Source organism: Gopherus evgoodei, chromosome 2 (assembly GCF_007399415.2).
Source record: "Gopherus evgoodei ecotype Sinaloan lineage chromosome 2, rGopEvg1_v1.p, whole genome shotgun sequence".
NCBI classification, from domain to species: Eukaryota; Metazoa; Chordata; order Testudines; family Testudinidae; genus Gopherus; species Gopherus evgoodei.
This window is the reverse complement of record NC_044323.1, coordinates 103750295-103768728: the sequence shown is the minus strand read 5'-3', so window position 1 is coordinate 103768728 and position 18434 is coordinate 103750295. Positions and strand designations below refer to the sequence as shown.

Here is an 18434-nt window from a genome sequence, read left to right as displayed (position 1 = left end):
GATGAAATGTATTAGACAGATGGAACATCAATAATAAAAATAATAAATACATCTATAGAACCTTTAAATTGAAGGTATTAAATAATTTTGGTAAAAACTATTGGTGTTCCATTTTACAGAGGTGGTACACAGTGATTAAGATCTTTGTAAAAGATCACACAGCAGGTTACTGGCAATCATATCCAGCCATAAAACCTGGAAGTTGTGGCTCCATGTGCTCTATTGATTAGTCCAGGGAACATCTCATTCAAATTCAGTTAAATTTGAAATCTCCAACACTATGATCATGATAAGATATTTTTGTTTAAATAGGGTGGGAAAATTACCGCTGTGGGTAAAACTCTGAGTGTCATTATTGTCATTTCAGTAAATACCACACTAATTACAGTGCAATATTTTAGATAAAAATGCTGTATTGAAAGATGGAAAGTCTTCCTTACTACAACAGTAAAACTCTGCAGCTGCAAGATGTTCCCTGTTGTGGTCCAAAAAGGTGAGGTTTACATGTCTTATGGGACTTCTTATTCATCAGTTGCAAAACCTCATTAAAAGACAACAGCAATTTGATGTTGTTGTCTACAGATGGACACAAGACTTAGAAGTTGGTCTACATTCAGTACTTTCATAAATTCTAGGGCTAGGAGGCAGTATCATGATCACCTCTTCTGACCTCCTTCATGATATAGGCCATTGAAAATCACCCAGTAATTTCTGTATTAAACCCATAATTTCTATAGCATATGTTGGTCCTGCCATGAGGGCAGGGGACTGGACTCGATGACCTCTCGAGGTCCCTTCCAGTCCTAGAGTCTATGAGTCTATGTTCTAGAAAAATATCCCATCTCGATATAAAGAATAATTATTGACCTAATCCAGTAAGGCACTCTTAAATGTGCATGTAATTTTAAGCATGCAAGTATTCCTGCTGAAGTGGGAAATTTTTGTGCTTAAAAAGTTTCATAAGTGCTTAAGTATCATGCTGAATTGGGCCCATATTTATTTACAGGAAAGGGGTAATTTCTAGTAATATATTTAAAAACAAAATGGGGGGGTTATGTTATAAATATACAGCAAACATGCTTGGTTGTGGAAAATTGTGATAATTCCACTTATCTGCCCACTGCTTGAATATTTTCAGATCCTTTAAAGGTGCTCAGATTTGTTATTTGAGCACAGAACTTTATTGCTAGTTTTTTACTTGAATTATTTTTAATAATATGAAACTATAAAGTTTAGCAGATGGAAAAAATCACTGGCTAGGCAAATGGCCAACAAGGATTATAAACACTGTTACCATCTATTTATACTGCAATTTATACATAATATAAAGATTGGGAAATTTACTAAATGTCCCTGTTAGTGCCACCCTCCTTTTCCCTCCCCTGTTCCCTCCATTGTTTTTATTTTTTGCTGCTTGCATCTCGTTTGAAACTAAATCATAAGATCTTCCAGGAAGAGACTCTCTACTGCTGTGTGTTTGTATAGAACTCTGTGTAATGGGGACCCAATCTGGAGGATGCTACCATAATACTAATAAAATGAATAATTTCTCACTGTGCTGGGTGCTGTACAGCCATAAAGAGCTAGACTGTTTGCAGCCCTTGCCTGGCCATGGAGACTGGATGAGAAGCTTCCTATACATGCTTGCCTAAGGGTGATCTGCAGTAACAGATGCTGTGCTTTGCTACCTCTTGGCTGAAGGGGGCAGGAGGGTAGAAGCTGGTGGTACAACTGATGGAGCAGAGTGTCAAGAGGGATTATGCCTACTAGAGGCAGAAATTCTTCAGTTGCCTTTTTTAGGGTTGTGCAGCTCTGCACTGTCCATACACAAGGCTGAACCTAAAAGCCACAGTCTAGCCCAAAGCAAGAAACAGTCTTCCCTTCTTCTCCCCCCACCCAAAGATCTTAAAAACTAGATTATAAGGTGCAAAGCTGTGTATAATAACATAAGGTTAAATTCATCCCGATACAGAGGGACAACACAGGCTTATGCAGCATTTTAAATTCTCAAAATAGAGCATAAGTATGAGTTAAGAGGCTGGGGCCTAGGCCCTATGCTTGTACCTGGATGTGAATATCACCCTGGTAGCAGAGGCTGTTTGAGGGCAACACAAGGTTACAATAATCAGCTGTGTGTGTACAGGTTACTGGTATGTTTCACACCCTTAAATAAACAATTAGGGGATAGCAACGGTTTGTTACAAGACATTTACTTGATAGTTAAGATGCTGAATAGCTAATGAAGAGTCCAAATCATATCTCAAACAGTGTGGGCACTAAACACCCACAACCATTGGGAACACAATTCCCCCTCCCACATACACACACATTATTTTTAACTTAACTGATACATCTCAGGACTTCTGCAATCCCAATATAATTTGTTTCAAATTGTTGGCTTTTTTTGCCTGGTGTGAATATGTTGCTCTACACTATCACATAATACAAGGCCACTATAGAACAGCTTCTGCCTAAGCTTCAGTAACAGACTGTTCCTTTTGGGTTTGAAGAATGAGATGTTATCTAATTTTAATATATAAACACAAATCCAGATGCTATGGATTGGAAGTGTGACCTGGCTAGCTCCACAGTTATGTTTGTTGATTAATTGATTGAAGATTAAAATCATGCTTGAAAAAACCTCCCAAAATGCTTCCTTTTAACATGAGCTACCTGCAGCTACTATTTTAAATGTAAGTATTTCATAGTATTTTAGGGCCACTTATGCACATGTTATCTCTTCCTGGTAATTTTGTGAATTGTCATAGATCCTGTGCCTTCAGAATTGTTTTAATTTTCCTGATCATGTGACTTTAACGTGATTTGAGAAACCAAAGTTCAGGTGACTTCTGGCCTGACTCTGCAATCCTTACTTGGGCCAATCTCCCATTGACTCCAGTGAGAGTTTTGGCTGAGTAAGAACTGCAAGATCAAACTTTTGGGTCTTAAATAATAGACCAACATACTTTCAAGTAGTAGAGTTAGATTAGTATAAATAAATCAAAGCACTGAGATTGGAAAGCTTGAGTAGCTATGTGTGTGTCATTGAATTAGATTGCTATTTTTTAAGGCCCTGTTCTCCTCACTTCTTTCTTACTCAAGAAAACCTCTGAATAAATACTTCTAAAATTAGAAGCATGTAAACTTTGCTGATCTCGCTGAGCTGTTATTGCTTTTTGATTGTGATCCTTGGAAACGTAATGCCATGTCTTTCAGGTGTTGATGACACACCTATTTATTATCTATACATGCTGCCTCCATCCCTAAATAAAACAGGTGAGCAAATATTGACAGATCACCCACACCCTCTGGGCACGTTATGCCTGTTGAAAGAAATGTCTGACTTTAAGAAACACTATGATGTTCATTTTAAAAAGCTCTCTATTCTGTATGTGTTATAGGGCTGCAGGTGTTCCTTTTCAGCAGAAAATCACGTGGCATCACTCCAGCCTTGTATCCAGCTGTTTCACTTTAGTCTGAAGGCCCTCCTGTCTTCTATAATATTTCTACTGAAACTAATATCCCTCTTTTGTGTTAGGTCTTTTTTTCTCTCTCTGTCTGTACCATAACTATTAAAAAATTGCTGTGCAACCTTTCTTTCACTTCTTTGTGTATATGTTGTCTACCTGAAGCCTGATTGTGTGACAGCTTTTACTTGCATGAGCAGACTCATTGATCTGACTCAGACTTACATTAGTCTTTCTTGATTAAATGACACATGCTGTTCAAAATACATTTCAGTGGGAAACAATGGAATAGTTTGACTACTGAGCTTTCCAAGCCTTTGACATTTGTGATAGAAATTTAACTTCCAGCCTTTCTGAATGTTAATATATTAACAAAGGCTGATTTTTAGAGGTGGAGGGGTACGGACTGTACCACAGAAATACCATGAGTCCTAGGCAGTATTTATATTAGAGAATTGAACTGGTGGGATTGTGGTTGTGAAGGCTCCAACTGTGCAGTGTGCCCATACTAGTCATCCTGTTTCTTTTGGTCGCAGTTTTGCCCACACCCTTACTTGCATTGTTGAACATCATTACTCTTGCACCTTTATTAGACTGCCTTATCTTGCAGTTCCTATCAGTGCTCCTTGAAGCAGTGGTTTGTGGGAGATTTTGAAAGATCTTCTGGGAACCCAGTTGAACGGTGTGTGTGAAGAGATCATGCTCATTAATTCAATGGGAAACTCTGATAGGTCCCCATGGCCATTTACGCACAATTATCAGAAAACCTTAGACCCCTCACCCTCTCCCCAAACCTTCCCTGTAGGGTTACCAGATAGCAACTGTGAAAAAATCAAATGGGTGTGGGGGTATAATAGGAGCCTATATAAGAAAAAGTCCCCCAAAACGGAACTGTCCCTTTGAAAACGGGACATCTGGTCACCCTAACTTCCCTGCCACTGTCTGACAATTTATTTTCTCCAGCGTTCTCAAGTCACAGGAGCTTCAAGCACATTTATACTCTTTGTGGCCAATTTAATTTTTTTTTCCCCCCAGTAGAGGCAGGGGCTCATCAAGTGGGCTGATGCCTTATTAGGGCCCCAAAATTCCCAAATGTAATGTGCTACTTGTGGAGTAATAACATTGCCTCCTCACGTGAGAATGCAATGCCTTCAGGAGCTGTTGCATTTTTGTCATTTCATATGCTGGAGTTGGGTAGAGTGGGTGTGAAGCATGACGAGCAGTGATTGCTGAAATACAGGCCCAGATTCTCAATCCTGCTGTAGTGCAAAAACCTCAGGAGACTGGAGAGGACATGAACATGCCAGAAACCACGCTGAGGCTGGGAAATCCATAGAAGACTAGACAGATGCTGGGATCTAACACATTGAGGGTCAGAGTAGCTGCAGATCTACAAGCAAGGTAAGGTTGGGAAAGTTTTGGGAGGCTGGAGAGAGAATATGGGAGATGGAGGTAGCAGTAAAGGCTAAAGAAGCCATGGAGACTAGCCGATGAACTGAGTTTGGAAAAGGATCAGAAGACTGGAGAAAGGCTATGGCCAGAAGTGGATAAGAGGATTTCTGATGAGGATAGCATAAAATGAGGGAGGCTATCAATTTAGTTTCAATGGTGCTAGATTAAGCAGGGACTTACAGAGCAGTAGATTGTTGGTGGGAAAGATCGGTAATAGAAAACCGTGATTTTGGTTGTTTTTCCTCAGGCTGCTTGAAACTCATAAGGAACCACATTTTCTGATGTCTTTATCCTGCAGTTCTGCTAATGGTGTGATGTAACATGTCATTTTCTTGGGGAAGAACCTTTTAAAATGAACACCCTGCTTTTTGTAACAAGCTCTCTGAGGAGCAGAGAGCAGAATTCTGAGAGTATGAGCATGTTTGGCATCATGGGAACACGCAGAAAGAGGAAAAACCTAAATGTGCTGATGGGTCCTTATTTCTGTGAATCAGGATAATTCTGCTGAAGGCAAATGGAGTTATACTGGTGCAAAACTAATGCAAATGAGATCAGAAACAGTCCATAGTGGCATGTTTTTTTCCTACTTACTGATGAGGGTAAGAGTTCAAGGGCAAACTTGCTTGTTTAAAGATAACTGCATTTGGAAAACGTTTGGATGCTGGAGTTTTGAGTCTTAATTATTAATAAGATTAATTATTTTTCTTGGTGATGTGAGCAGACATGATTATCAACCATTTATGGTCTGAAAATATCCTGCAGCTATAAATTATTTGATGATAGTTTGTGTAATATATATTAACTTTTACTTGTATCTGGCTTGCCTGTTCTGCAGATAGCTTTTCTACTACTCAGTTACCCTCTTCCCTGAACTTAAGACCATGCACCAGTATTTTAGCATTGATGCATGCCTGGTATCCACTACAGTTTTCCATATGAGATCATTTAGGTTTGCTTCTGTTTTGGTTATTACACCTGTGCCTCTTCAGTGCCATCCCTGCTGGACTGCTTCATTATCACTGTGTGTATGAAAACCATGTAAGTCCTCTGGTAAGCAGAATGCTTCAAATCCACCCAATTTATGCAGGGCCCTGGCACTACTGCAGTCCTGCAGAGATGGCAGATTGTAGGTCACACATGGATTGCTTTTCCTGCAGCCCTTGCCCATTTGAGAACATGAGGCACAAGAGTAAGAGAAAGGAGGAGCACTTCAATGGAAATGGAGAGAAGGGTGAGAACAGAAGCTACATTCTCCCGTTCAGTGAGAGAGAAAGAGAGAAACCAGAGTTCATCCTGTTCCCCAGAAGCTGGAGAAGGGCTTTGGGGGATCCTTTCCTTGAGACTAGCAAGTCATCCCTGTGAATCCTGTTGCTTGAATCCCTCCATTTCCTTCATCCTGCATCAGACTTCAAACACTTTATCCTCCTGCCAAGCCTCTGCCCAGCACAGCTGCTCATGCTGTCAATGTAGTCATCTGCAACTAAACACTCGCCTCTGCTGTACTATTTGCCAACTCTTAATGAACCTGTGACGAATCATTTCCTCCAAAAATGTGAAATATGTTGAATAAATTATGTATTTCATATTATTATCAAACGTGGATTTGCTGTATTGTCTAGAGATGTTAGCTAGGTCTTGGCCCCATGGTGCAGTAGCAATGTAGTAAATGACAGTCCCTGCACTAAATCTTACCATCTAAAAGACCAGAGTTTTTATGTCCAGTAATGACCTCTGGAGATTGTAAGTACTGAGCATTGGTTCCGGATGAGAATGGCTGAGATGTCTGTTCAGGGTCAAGTTTCACATAATGATTTGGAAATAGTAAGTGATATGAAGCTAAAGAAACACATTACCAGACGGAAATATCAGATAGTAGAAGGCATTTATGATTGTTAGCTTTGGATGGTTCATGCTTTCCTGGGGAATCATGACATTTCATATAAACATTCAGGGGATCTATGTAACACTCGAAACATACACTTCTAATGAAATTCTGTATTCCCACTGATGCAGGAATTTCTCAAGGTGTAATTATCCTGCTTGTTAGACACCTTTGTTAAATTAAGCTAACAGAACCTATACAGAGTGTGTTCTCTCAATGACCAAACTCTCTTTTAAAGGATTGTAGTAGATTTTTTAAAAGAAACATTGTAAAGCATATTTTTAATACAATGTTTGAGGCAGTGTTAACTAGTACTCAGACCACAGGCCCGAAAGTCAAGAGAACTAGATTTTCTTCCTATTGATTCTGTTTGTAACTGCGAGCAAACCATTTAGATTCTCCATGCCTCAGTATTCCCTCCAGTAATATCCATCTTTGTAAAATGATTTCACAAATTCAGATGAGAGCAACACATTTTTGCAAATTATTTTATTATTATATGATATAGTATTTCATTATATTCTTATACATCCTGGAATATATTTATTTTCCTTAGCTGTCACATAACTTCTTCAGTTACAGGTACTTTTCTCAATTATTTGCACAGTAGGGCTCTGCCTGATTAGCGTTTAGAGTATAGTAGGTTTATTCTTCAGCCGTTGAACTCACTTTCTTTGTCTTTGACTCATTCATGTGGGTACCATTACAGTTGTTTGAAGCAAATCCCTGATGACTAGCTGGTGTGTTGACCTGTACAGCTGCAGAGGGAAGAACTTTTAGAAAGAAATGATACTGTTTAAGCAGATAGAATGTCTTGCCTCATTGTACTTCAGTGGTGGGAGAAATGAAGGGCATGTGCTGATCAAATCATAGTTTTCCTTTGTACTGTAAGTAGTGCTGACAACTCTCAGGGCAAAAGTAATGAAAGACTGAAATATTTGTTCCTTAATATTGTGATTTTTTGTAGCACTTTTTTTTTTTAATTACATTAGTTACAGAATTTGAATCCAGATTTCAGACACCCTAAAGTTCAGGTATTCAGATGTGAAGTTTTAATTCAGGCCTAACTCTAGTTGATATATGCTTGTCCAAAATGTTCTTCCTCTGTGATGTAGTTCTTCCATACTGCTGTGACTCCCATTGGGGATGGAGTAAAGTGGGAAAACTCTCTCACTCACTTGAATGAATTATCTGAACCCTCAGAGAATGCTTTAGTGGCCTAAAGGTGCAGAGACTTTCCAGGTTGCTTTAGCTATGTTTGAACAGCTTGCAGCAGGAGAAAAAGTATTCACTGGAAAAAAAATAGGAGAGGAAAAGTGAAAATACTAATTGCCAAAAGCAACATAGAAGCTCTATGGAATCTGAGTGAAGGAAGGAGCGAGTACTTTTTTGTAATACTTTCAACCTATGTGAGAGCTTGAGTATAAAATTCCAGGCAAATGTAGCTGTTGAGGCCCTTTGGGATCATAGAACATCATGATGACTGCCTGTACTGCTGTGTTTGTAAAAGTATCAAAGAATCCTGTGGCACCTTATAGACTAACAGACGTTTTGGAGCATGCATCTGACGAAGTGGGTATTCACCCACGAAAGCTCATGCTCCAAAACGTCTGTTAGTCTATAAGGTGCCACAGGATTCTTTGGTGCTTTTACAGATCCAGACTAACACGGCTACCCCTCTGATGCTGTGTTTGTGTTTCTTGGAGATTAAGAGTTGGCAAATATGAATATCATCTTTTTACGAGCATTTTATTTTGTGAAACCCCATCTTCCCTGAAGGGAAAGCAAGCTTTTCTTACTTGTTTTAAATGTTTGCAAGTATTTTGCTTATTCCTATGCTTAGAGATGGGTGAACTGTTTGTAAGAAGCTGTTTTGATTGAGTCCTCATTAGTGAGGCTACTCTAAGAGTAAAGTGCTAATCAATGAGCATAAGAACATTTGGCTGATGATGACATTTTACCATTAGTGACATAGGTTTGCTGAACTGGTCATGATTTTCTTGAATATATTTGTTGTTCCTTATTTGTAATAAAAGATGATATTTGGATAGTAACACAGGCTGTTCCTGTGAGTCATTCCTTCTTACCTAGAACAAGTACAGCAGATTCCATTTAATAGCAACCCAGATATTAACAACTTCTGGTTAATAGCAACATTTATCTGGGAACTAATCCTGTCCCATTGATTTTAATGTTAATGGCATTTGGATATTGGCAACAGCATGGCCATTATTAGCAACAATTTTTGGAAGAAAGGCTCTACCTGAGAGAAAGTTTGCAAGGCTGCAGCCTTAGAAGAAAGTGGTGCGATGTGCTGAGCATCCCATGCAAGCAGTTTTGCGGAGCTGCACCCAGGGAAGAAAGTGCTGGGACCTGTTTTGGTGTATGACCAAGTGCAGTCCTGCAAACCTGCCTGCAGCTGGTGGTCAGCCCATACTAGTGCTTCCTTCTGGGGCTACAGCCTAGCAAACCGGCCTGTGTGCAGGGACTGCACAGAAGGTAAGGGGTGGTGAGAAGGGAGGGGAGGCTGTGGGCTGAGCAGTAGTGGGACAGGGGTAGAGGGATCTGCAGCCCAGATGCTGGAACTGCACCGTACCTCTTTCTGTAGTCTCTGGATTGTGCCCTCTCAGAGGACTGCACGCAGGAAAGGAAGCAATGAGATGTGCTGAGCCCTAATGTTTGGAGAGGGTAACGTGAGCCCCCAGTGCCCCTGCTGCCAGGGGAAAGCCCTGGCATCGAGGCTGCATCCTCCCTGCAGGCAGATTTGCAAGGCTGCAGCCAGGGACAGCACGTCCCAGCACTTCCTTCTCTGTCTGCTGCCTCTCAAACCTGCCTTCCTCTTACTAGCAACAGCCAGATAATAGCAACTTTTTGCTGGCAGCCGAGCTGAGGGGCTGCTAATAAGCAGAATCCACTGAAAACAGTCTATTACTTTTTTTTTTTTTTACAACACTCAGATGTTTTAGATCTCGTGTGCTTCTTATTTTAACGTTTAGATCTAACTCTGATGTTTATGAATTGTTTTGAATTATGGAACATACTTATGGCTCTGAAATGGACATAAAGCCCAAGTCATTACCATCTGATAGCTCTTCAGTGGCCTATATGAAAGAAGTTCATGGCCTCCATCCAGTTCCTAATAAACTTTTGTGTCTCTTGCCAAAAGTGCTATGAAAATAGGCTCTAAGTACTGCTTTTGATGGTGTTATCATATCAATATAAACAAAAGGCGATATCAGGGTTTAGTGAGGGAGGTTGGCACTCCTGCTATGGATGCATTACCTGTATTGTGAACAAATAAAGGTCTCCAGAGTTGTTTAATTTGATGTCAAACATAGCAATTCTAAAATGGAGTGATTATGATTGAAATAGTGTTTATCCTGAGCACTGTTGTTTTAAAGAACTTTATTTATTTACTGGAGGGAGGGGGGATAGAGAAGAGGAAGGGAGGAAGGAAGAAATACTGGAAATGTAATGAGAGAACCTCAAAAACCACAATTTTTTGCAGTTCCTTCCAATTTTTCAAAATTAGTCCAATTGTATCAAAATTGTGTGACGTTTAGCCTATTTTCACTCAAAAATAAGCCAGTTGTTGAAACCTTAAATTTTTTGAAAGCAGAAATATATTTTGGATAAGGATCAATTCATTTTTTAAAAAACCCTTGCATTTTAGTTGGTATAGTACAGATCACATTGGGGGCCCAATCTCAGTTTGATCTCTGGACACTACTGTTATACAAATTATTATTAGTAGTAGTAAAGATCATAAACAGAAGGAGACATTTCTCTCCTACGCAGTTCTCAGACTCTCAGTAGCATGCTGACACTGAAAGTAGAAGGGGTGCTGCTACTGGCTCGTCACTGGTCTTAATGGTGAGTCATCACAGTGGCTGCCCTTAGTGTAAACATTTGGGGAATCCAAATCTTGATGTTTTTGTTTTGTTTTGTTTATTTGCTTGTGCCTTTTGGGTGGGGAGGGAGCACTGAAAACGTTTTCCATCGCGGATTGGATAGTTTTGGCTGGACATATTCTGGAGGTTTCATTGCATGACATAATCTTTAATTAAAGATTAATCTTTAATTCCTGGACACTCCAGGACAATCCAGGAGGGCTGGCAACCCTAGTCCTGGAGACAAAACACCTGGGACTGCCTTGTCATCACCAGTTACTAAAATGTATATTATGTGTTTTGTTCCTGCTTCAGTGTGAGAAGAATTGGGCAGTCTGTGGGAACAGTAAAAACTTGCCTATGCCTATTTTGAAGACTATTGCTTTTGGTCTAAGGTTTAAAAGAATGGATACATCTTTCCAAGCCCCCTCCAAATCATAATTATTATTATATTATTTTCAGCTTGGCCACTGGGTGTGAAGTCCACCCCATTTGCAGAGAAAGCAGTGCAAGGCTTGTGCAACATTTCGGTTCTACTTAAACCCTCAACATGGAGCTTCAATGGTGTATACGTTTTAACCTGGTCTTCTCTGCCCAGGAGTAAATTTCTCACTGAACATAGATATTAAGTCTACACATCATACTGGCTGGCTATTTTTTCTTTTTACCTCCTACATTTTTGCCCTCATCAAATTCACTCATTTTATTTACGTCTGTAAAAAGGATTCCACATTTTGCATTTTGTGTTCTAAAGGTTGCAATACATTTTACTTGTCCATCTTCTCTGCACTGTGGAAGAATTTTCAAGTTGCAACCATTGTGTGATCTGTCCTATGATGAAGAAAGCCTTTCTATCAAGGAAATGCCATTCCCAACAGAAACTTGCAATGAATCTTTTTCTGACAAAACATGGCTTCATGATTGATAGACAATAAATATGAAATCAGCCCTCTGCTGTATTGTGTGTTTGGGGATTGCGGGGGAGAAAAAAACATTATTTTACAGAAAGAAGAGGGTGTGGTGTATTAGGGAATATCATATTTGTGTAAAAAAGCTGGGAGCATTCTTTGAGCTTGGCTTTCTGCTCTTGAGGGTGTGGGGGAACACAGTGAGAGAAAAACATTCCTGGAGGGGATTAATTTTGAGGTGACTCAGATAGACACTTTGATCCCTTCCATCTGCAGGTGGCATGTTTTAACTCGTTAATATATGGATAGCAAATTCCCTTTTGCCTTTTATGTTTGGAAAATTGCTCATAGCCCACACATGGCTATGTAATTGGGCGAGATTGTTCATTCTTGCCTGCAGGAAGATGTTTCTCTGTCTGCTGAGCTTGAGTTCGAAAGCAGAGAGGAAAATGCTGTCAGAGAAAGAGCAGCAGAGTTCCTGATCTGGCCATGGGTTCGTTATAAAATGACCATTGAAAAATGTTCATTGCATTCAGGGTGCTATGTATTCTGTGGTATGTGGGACACTGATTCTGCAGTACGTCTCTCCCCTCTAACTCCCTTTTGAAACTGATGCAGTATTCTATATAATAGTAACATTTTGATAGCTTTGAGTAAATCAGACAGGTGTTTTTTCAATGAATTATATGCACGGAAAATAAAATGATTTACACCTTGTGTTATTTAGCTTGGTTTTAAACTCAGTGCGAATCCCAGTTTTGGAGTGTTTTTACTGCAGTACAAGTAATTAATCATGAGAATACATATTGCATTGAAAAGTGATGTAAGATTGCATGGGAGTCCCTGCGAGTTGCTTTGAAGTCACTGAATGCTAAGCATCTCTGAGAATCAGTCATTTTATTTAGATGCCTAACGTTAGGTACTTACATTTGAAATATTTAGCTTAAACCCACCTGTGTCTTAGTTTTTTCATCTGCCCTTTTAAGGGTTTTGAAATTTGTGGATGACAAGCATATTATATTCCTCTTTCCCTAAATGGTTCATGTGTCAAGCAGATGTTTGAACCAGAATTGACTAAAATTATCCGATGGAACAGGTAGAGCACCTTGTATGCTGGAATTTCTTAGCTATGGAATTTACCACAGAGTTGTGTTTCAGAATTACTAGCTATCAGGTACTGCAGATTTTGATTCATATTTTTCCTTAGTGGTTCCTTTCAGAAAGGCATAGCTGTGTGCATTATTTTCTATACTTTGAAATACTGTTCGTGTACAACATGCCACAATGGAAAATTGGTAAGCCTGTTTATTTACTGTATGTTAAGTTGTGGGCATTTGACGCTGAAGATATTAAATAGCAGAATTTAATGACTGGCACTCCACATTTCTGTTACCCTAACTGATTCCAGAACAGGTTTTCAGGAAGATATTAAAGTACCTCAGTTTTTAAAATGAATAAGCTTTCTTTTACTGTGGTCCCAGTTGAATAATTTCTGTGTTGCTTATAAATTTCATCTGTAGTAGTTGAGGGGATTTTGTTTTGAATGTTGCTACTATCTCTTTGGGTATTAAAGGTCCCTTAGAACTTTTAATGAGCATTGCTGTTCTAGGCCAAGTATCCTGGCCATATTCCAACATGAGTAATTGCATTCTATCTATCTCAACACCCCCTGTAATAATATGGCACTGTGCCCTTCTCCCTCTACTAAGAGCAGTTGTGTAGAGTTGCTGGCTCAATATGGCTGCCAGATTTGCACTTCATGCTATATGTCTGTAGATGGGATGAACTGATTTCTGTACAGCATTGGCTTTATTTGGGAAGAAAAAGAAGATAATGATGCCAGGGCATGGTGCAAATGGGCACAAGGAAACATCCATCCTCTAAGCCATTTTAAGAGAGAGACTCACTACAGATGTTTAACCCATTCTACCACAGTATGGCTCTTTGTCACCCTCTAGTGGCTGAACTCTGATAGAGGTTTATGAGTCAGCTGTTGCTTTTAAATATTAGACCTGGTTCTTTGACTCAAGTACTAGAGGCTTATGCTTTTAAATCTCAAGACACTGGGTCATTCCCCACAGATGGCTTGCCATCATTATAAAATGTTGGGAACCACTGGTTTAATGAGTTACAAGGGATAATTATTATTTATTAAACTTGCATTAGTATGTTCTGTGTGGCTTGGTAATTGCTGCTCTGTACTCACACACGTGTTGACAGCTGAAGAAAGTCCAATGGACTAAGAGAAGTCACACACACATTGCTTAACTATTCTATAAAATAGTTACCAATTGATATCAAGCTGAAATACAACTGTATATTTTCAGTTTTTGTGGGTTTTTTTTAAAGGACACATATTGGTTTTATTACATTATTTGCAGGGAAAAGGACTTAGGTCCCAAAATTTCACTTTCAGTGATTCTTGGGCTGCTGAAGATTCATAAGACGCTATTATTAAAAACAATAACAACAAAACCCCATTAGAGGGCTAGGTTATCAGCTGCTCCCTTTCAACTTGTGTCTGCAAAAATGCCTGTTTTCTCTTATATGTTCCGCAGATTTTAAAAAGTATTTAGGCATTGCTGGGTTCAACATAGCAGCATCCTAAGTGAGTTAGGATCCTAAGTCTTATTGTCAAAAGTGGCATAGACATTTAGGAACCTAAATCCCATTGACTGTCAAAATATGGGCCCTAACCACTTATATCTACAAAAGTGGGGTTTGTGAGAACAAATTTACAGCTAATGTAAATATATGACCCTTATAATGCAAAAGCAAATACACATCCTCCTGAGATGACATATGTATGAGACTTACCTTTTCTTAGAAAAAGTAAATTGTTGGATTTAAACAGGTTGAGATTGTAGAAAATTAGAACATTAAGTTAGATGATAAGTAAACCTTGCCATAGGTTATACAACAAGATGCTGGCTGTAAAATTAGTTTTTAAAGGCATCTAGATATAGCATAAACTGTGGCTACAATAAATAACAGGAAATAGAAAGACAGGAGCAAATTATAGGGTAATGTTTATAAAAGGAATAGTTCAGCTAAGGTGTAATTTCATTGAAAAATTCATAAGGTATCTTGCTCACATAGGATCAGAATTACTGAAAAAGATAGGTTCCAAGAGTCAAAGCCTTGTTCACATAAACAGTTCCATTGTAGTCAGTGGGACATCTTGCATAAGAAAAATGAGCAGGATCTGACCCATTGCCATTTAAAAGACTCATAATTTCTGACCAAAGATATGGGTCAGTTAAATACAGGCATGAGCTGCTAAAGAGCAGAGTAAGGATAATATTAAATACCTCTTAATTCTCTGTAAGCTCCTTATTTAGGAATGATTGGTTTATATTGACTATGAGCCATGGTATGTCATAACGACACTTTAGCTTAATCTTAAAACAAGCCAACACGTGTTTGCACATGCACATGCAATGAGGTTGAATATGCATGCAGAGCTTCAGTGCCTATGTTTGTAAATCTGGCTGTAAAGGGCATATGTAATATATGTTTGTAGAGTTGTAACCATGTTGGTTCCAGGATATTAGAGTGACAAGGTGGGTGAGGTAATATTTTTTTATTGGACAAACTTCTGTTGGTGAGAGAGACAAGCATTCAGTCTAACATGGAGGTCTTCTCCAATGTGTAAGGATGTAGATGATTACATACAAGGTAGGAACAATTAATGAAACTGTATTAAAAACAGTATGAGGTTTCCAAAAAACCTCTTGTGCTTATTGCATTGCTATGAAGCAACCCATTTTTGGTCAAATGTATGGGGTCAAAATTTCTGTATAAATAAACCTGTAAAGAAAGAATTTTCTGGGAAGTTACACTTTGGAAAGGAGCCAAAAATACAAATAAAAATAGAAACTGAAAACTGTAATTAATAATATCTGCAAGAAGCCTTTCTGATGCAGCAATGATTTTTCCACAGCACGATAGCTGGTATTGTGAGAGACAGTTGGGGGAGACTGCATGGGGCTTACTAAAGGTATACCTATATGGCTGTCAAGGAGTTAAATATTATTTCTTAAATGCTGTGTAGTAATGAATAGAAGGAAAGCTTTCCTAATTGTAGTGAAGTATTTTTGGAATTTGCCCCATCAGTTGGTAATATTTCACTAATTAAAGCAACCCTTTGTTTGAACCAGGCTGACAAGAGTTCGTCTGGAGGATTGGCTGTTGGACAAGCTGAGGTATGTTCATTCTTCAGCAAATCAACCCATTTTATAAAATGACCTTTCTGAAGTAATGCTTTTAACTTAGAAGAAGGTAATCACATCTGTGAATTCATTATGGTTTCTGTGCTGCTTTGGGTTGCAGATTGTAAAATGTTTCACTCTATTTTAATGCCTGAGTTCTGTGTGTAATGAAAATGAACCAATTAACAGAAATGTATTATAGGCACAAGTGTGACTAGAAGGCACGTAGAGTGATTGGATAGCAAAATGCATGGATTGTAAATGTTTGCAGAGGGAATGTTTGCAAGTTAGATAGGCAGGGCATGTATTGGTTTCCTACTGAGACCAAAAATAAAATGGCCATCTGGAACACTCGTGTCCTAGGGGCCATGTACTGTATGGCTGTGGTTTGGCGACCAAAGGTAACCCCATGCCAGACTAGCTCCATGCTTGAGAAATGTGGATCTGTTCTGAGGGAGGGAACTACATTCACTTGCAGAGATAGTCTGAGGCAATGTAAATAAAATTAAAAATTGTAAAAGCTTTATACCTCTGATTAATGGTAATGTACAGAATTAAAGGCTGTTATATATTAGAACTATTTTCTAAACTTTAGACATAAAAATGCTTGAAGAAATACATGCAATACCATATATACCATTGATACAGTGTAGTATATTTGTTGAATTCAGTTGTTTACTTTGTTCAGTGGGTTCCTGCTTGTGAAGAATACCAGTTTGCAAGATCAAGGAAAGACTAAAACTGCTGACTGATTTCTCAGTTCTGTCCAAAATACTTTGTATATTTTTTTCCTGCCAATGCATACAGCTGACTCAGTGTTTCTCTTAACTTATTAGGCCATGACTTAGAAGCTTTCTTTTGTGGCCTTTTTTCTTCATTACAGACATAGGGTCAAGAATTGGAAAGGCATTTTTTTTTATTGCCAGTAACAGCATTTTAACACTTATATATCAGTTTCCATCTCCAAAACATTTTAAAAATATCAGTTAATTAATCCTCAGCAGCCTTATGAGATGGGGAAGTACACTGAACACGTTTCAAAAGTTCATTCTTGTTTTAGAGGTATTACTGATTCCAGTGATATTCCTGATGTTTAACAAAGAATGCTGCTAGCAGGGCCGGTGCAACCATTTAGGCGACCCACGCGGTTGCTTAGGGCACTAGGATTTGGGGGGCGCCATTTTCTTTGGCAGCGACCGTGGTGGCCGGATCTTCGGCCGCCCCCGGCATTTAGGCAGAGGGAGCTGGGGCAGGGGAGCATGGGGAGGGCCGCCTGCAGCAAGTAAGGGGGGGGGCGGCACGCAGGGGAACTCCCCGCCCCAGATCACCCCTGCCCTGCCTCCTCCCCAAGCACGCTGTGGCTGCTTCACTTCTCCCACCTCCCAGGCTTGCGGCACCTAAGCTGAGGTGCGGGGGGGTGCCTCAGGGCGGAGGGTGGGGGGTGGGGAGCTGCTGCAAGGGGGGCGCCTCAGGGCAGAGGGGGGGAGCTGCCACGGGGGGGATCCTCAGGGCGGAGGTGTGAGAGGGAGGGCGCAAGGTGGAAGTTTCGCCTAGGGCACGAAACATCCTTGCACCGGCCCCTGCTGCTAGAACAGTGACACCTCTGAAACTGATATGAAATTTGGAGTGCACCCATTCTAAGCGCATCAATGTTGCCAACTTTCATGATTTTATTATGACTCTCACATTATGTCCTTCTTTCTTTTTTCTTTCTTTTTATGAAGTAAGTTTCTAGCCTCAGGGAAATGACTTTTAACGATTCAAAACTCGGAATGCAAATAAAAAGAACCCAAAATGTAGCATTCTTTAAAATCTAGTAATTTTTAAGTCAGTCTCATTATTTTGGGGGGCCTGATTTCATCATGGCATCTGAATATAGAAGACTGAGAGAAGACATTTTTTGTCCAGAGGTCCTAATAAATATCAAAAATTTCGTCTCCAGTTACCTTGCTATGTGATATTTGTCAGAGCTACAGGCTGGACTATATAAAACATTAGATAAGCAGTTCTCAAACTGTGGGTTGGACCCCAAAGTGGGTCACAAATCTGTTTTAATGGCGTTGCTGGGCTGGCATTAGACTTGCTGGGGCCTGGGGCCAAAGCCTGAGCCCCAGGGCTGAAGCCAAAGCCCGAGCCCCACCAGCTGGGGCAGCAGGATTCAGGTGGACTCTGGCTTCAGTCCCCCTTCCTGGGACTGTGTACTAGTTTTTGTTGTTAGACAGGAGTCACAGTGCAATGAAGTTTGAGAACCCCTGCATTAGATTAAACCAGGCATTTAATCATTTAAGAAACTATTTGATTTGTAGCAACTTTGTTGCAAGTGTTTTGGGCTTCCTTGGAGTCAGGGAGGAGGCACTTATGCTGGGGTATCTTTGGCTTGAGAGAACCACAGAGCAAGTGAAATATGAATAGAGATGCTACTCAATGCTCAAGAGGAAGAGTTCCAGAGCTGAGACCCTCTAGTTTCATAATGTGACCCCCATCAAAGCCACCTACCTTTCAGATCACAGGTAGAAACTGAAGTCAGATTTCAGGACAAAACCCTCAGAGATTTTCTTTCTGACTTGCTCACTATCACCAGCAAGCTGGGTGCAGCTGATGTGTATGATAAATATAGTTAGAAT

General features: G+C 39.7%; 1 protein-coding gene across 6 annotated transcripts in view; it reads left to right on the top strand.

The window, feature by feature from the left end:
* The window catches only part of TNS3 (tensin 3), a 438738-nt gene that overhangs the window by 105618 nt on the left and 314686 nt on the right, over positions 1–18434 (top strand). For all 6 annotated transcript variants that reach the window (XM_030551450.1, XM_030551451.1, XM_030551449.1 and 3 more), the window contains exon 2: positions 15760–15804. In XM_030551450.1, coding sequence (XP_030407310.1) covers positions 15760–15804 — 45 coding nt within the window. The remainder of the gene's footprint in view (positions 1–15759; positions 15805–18434) is intronic.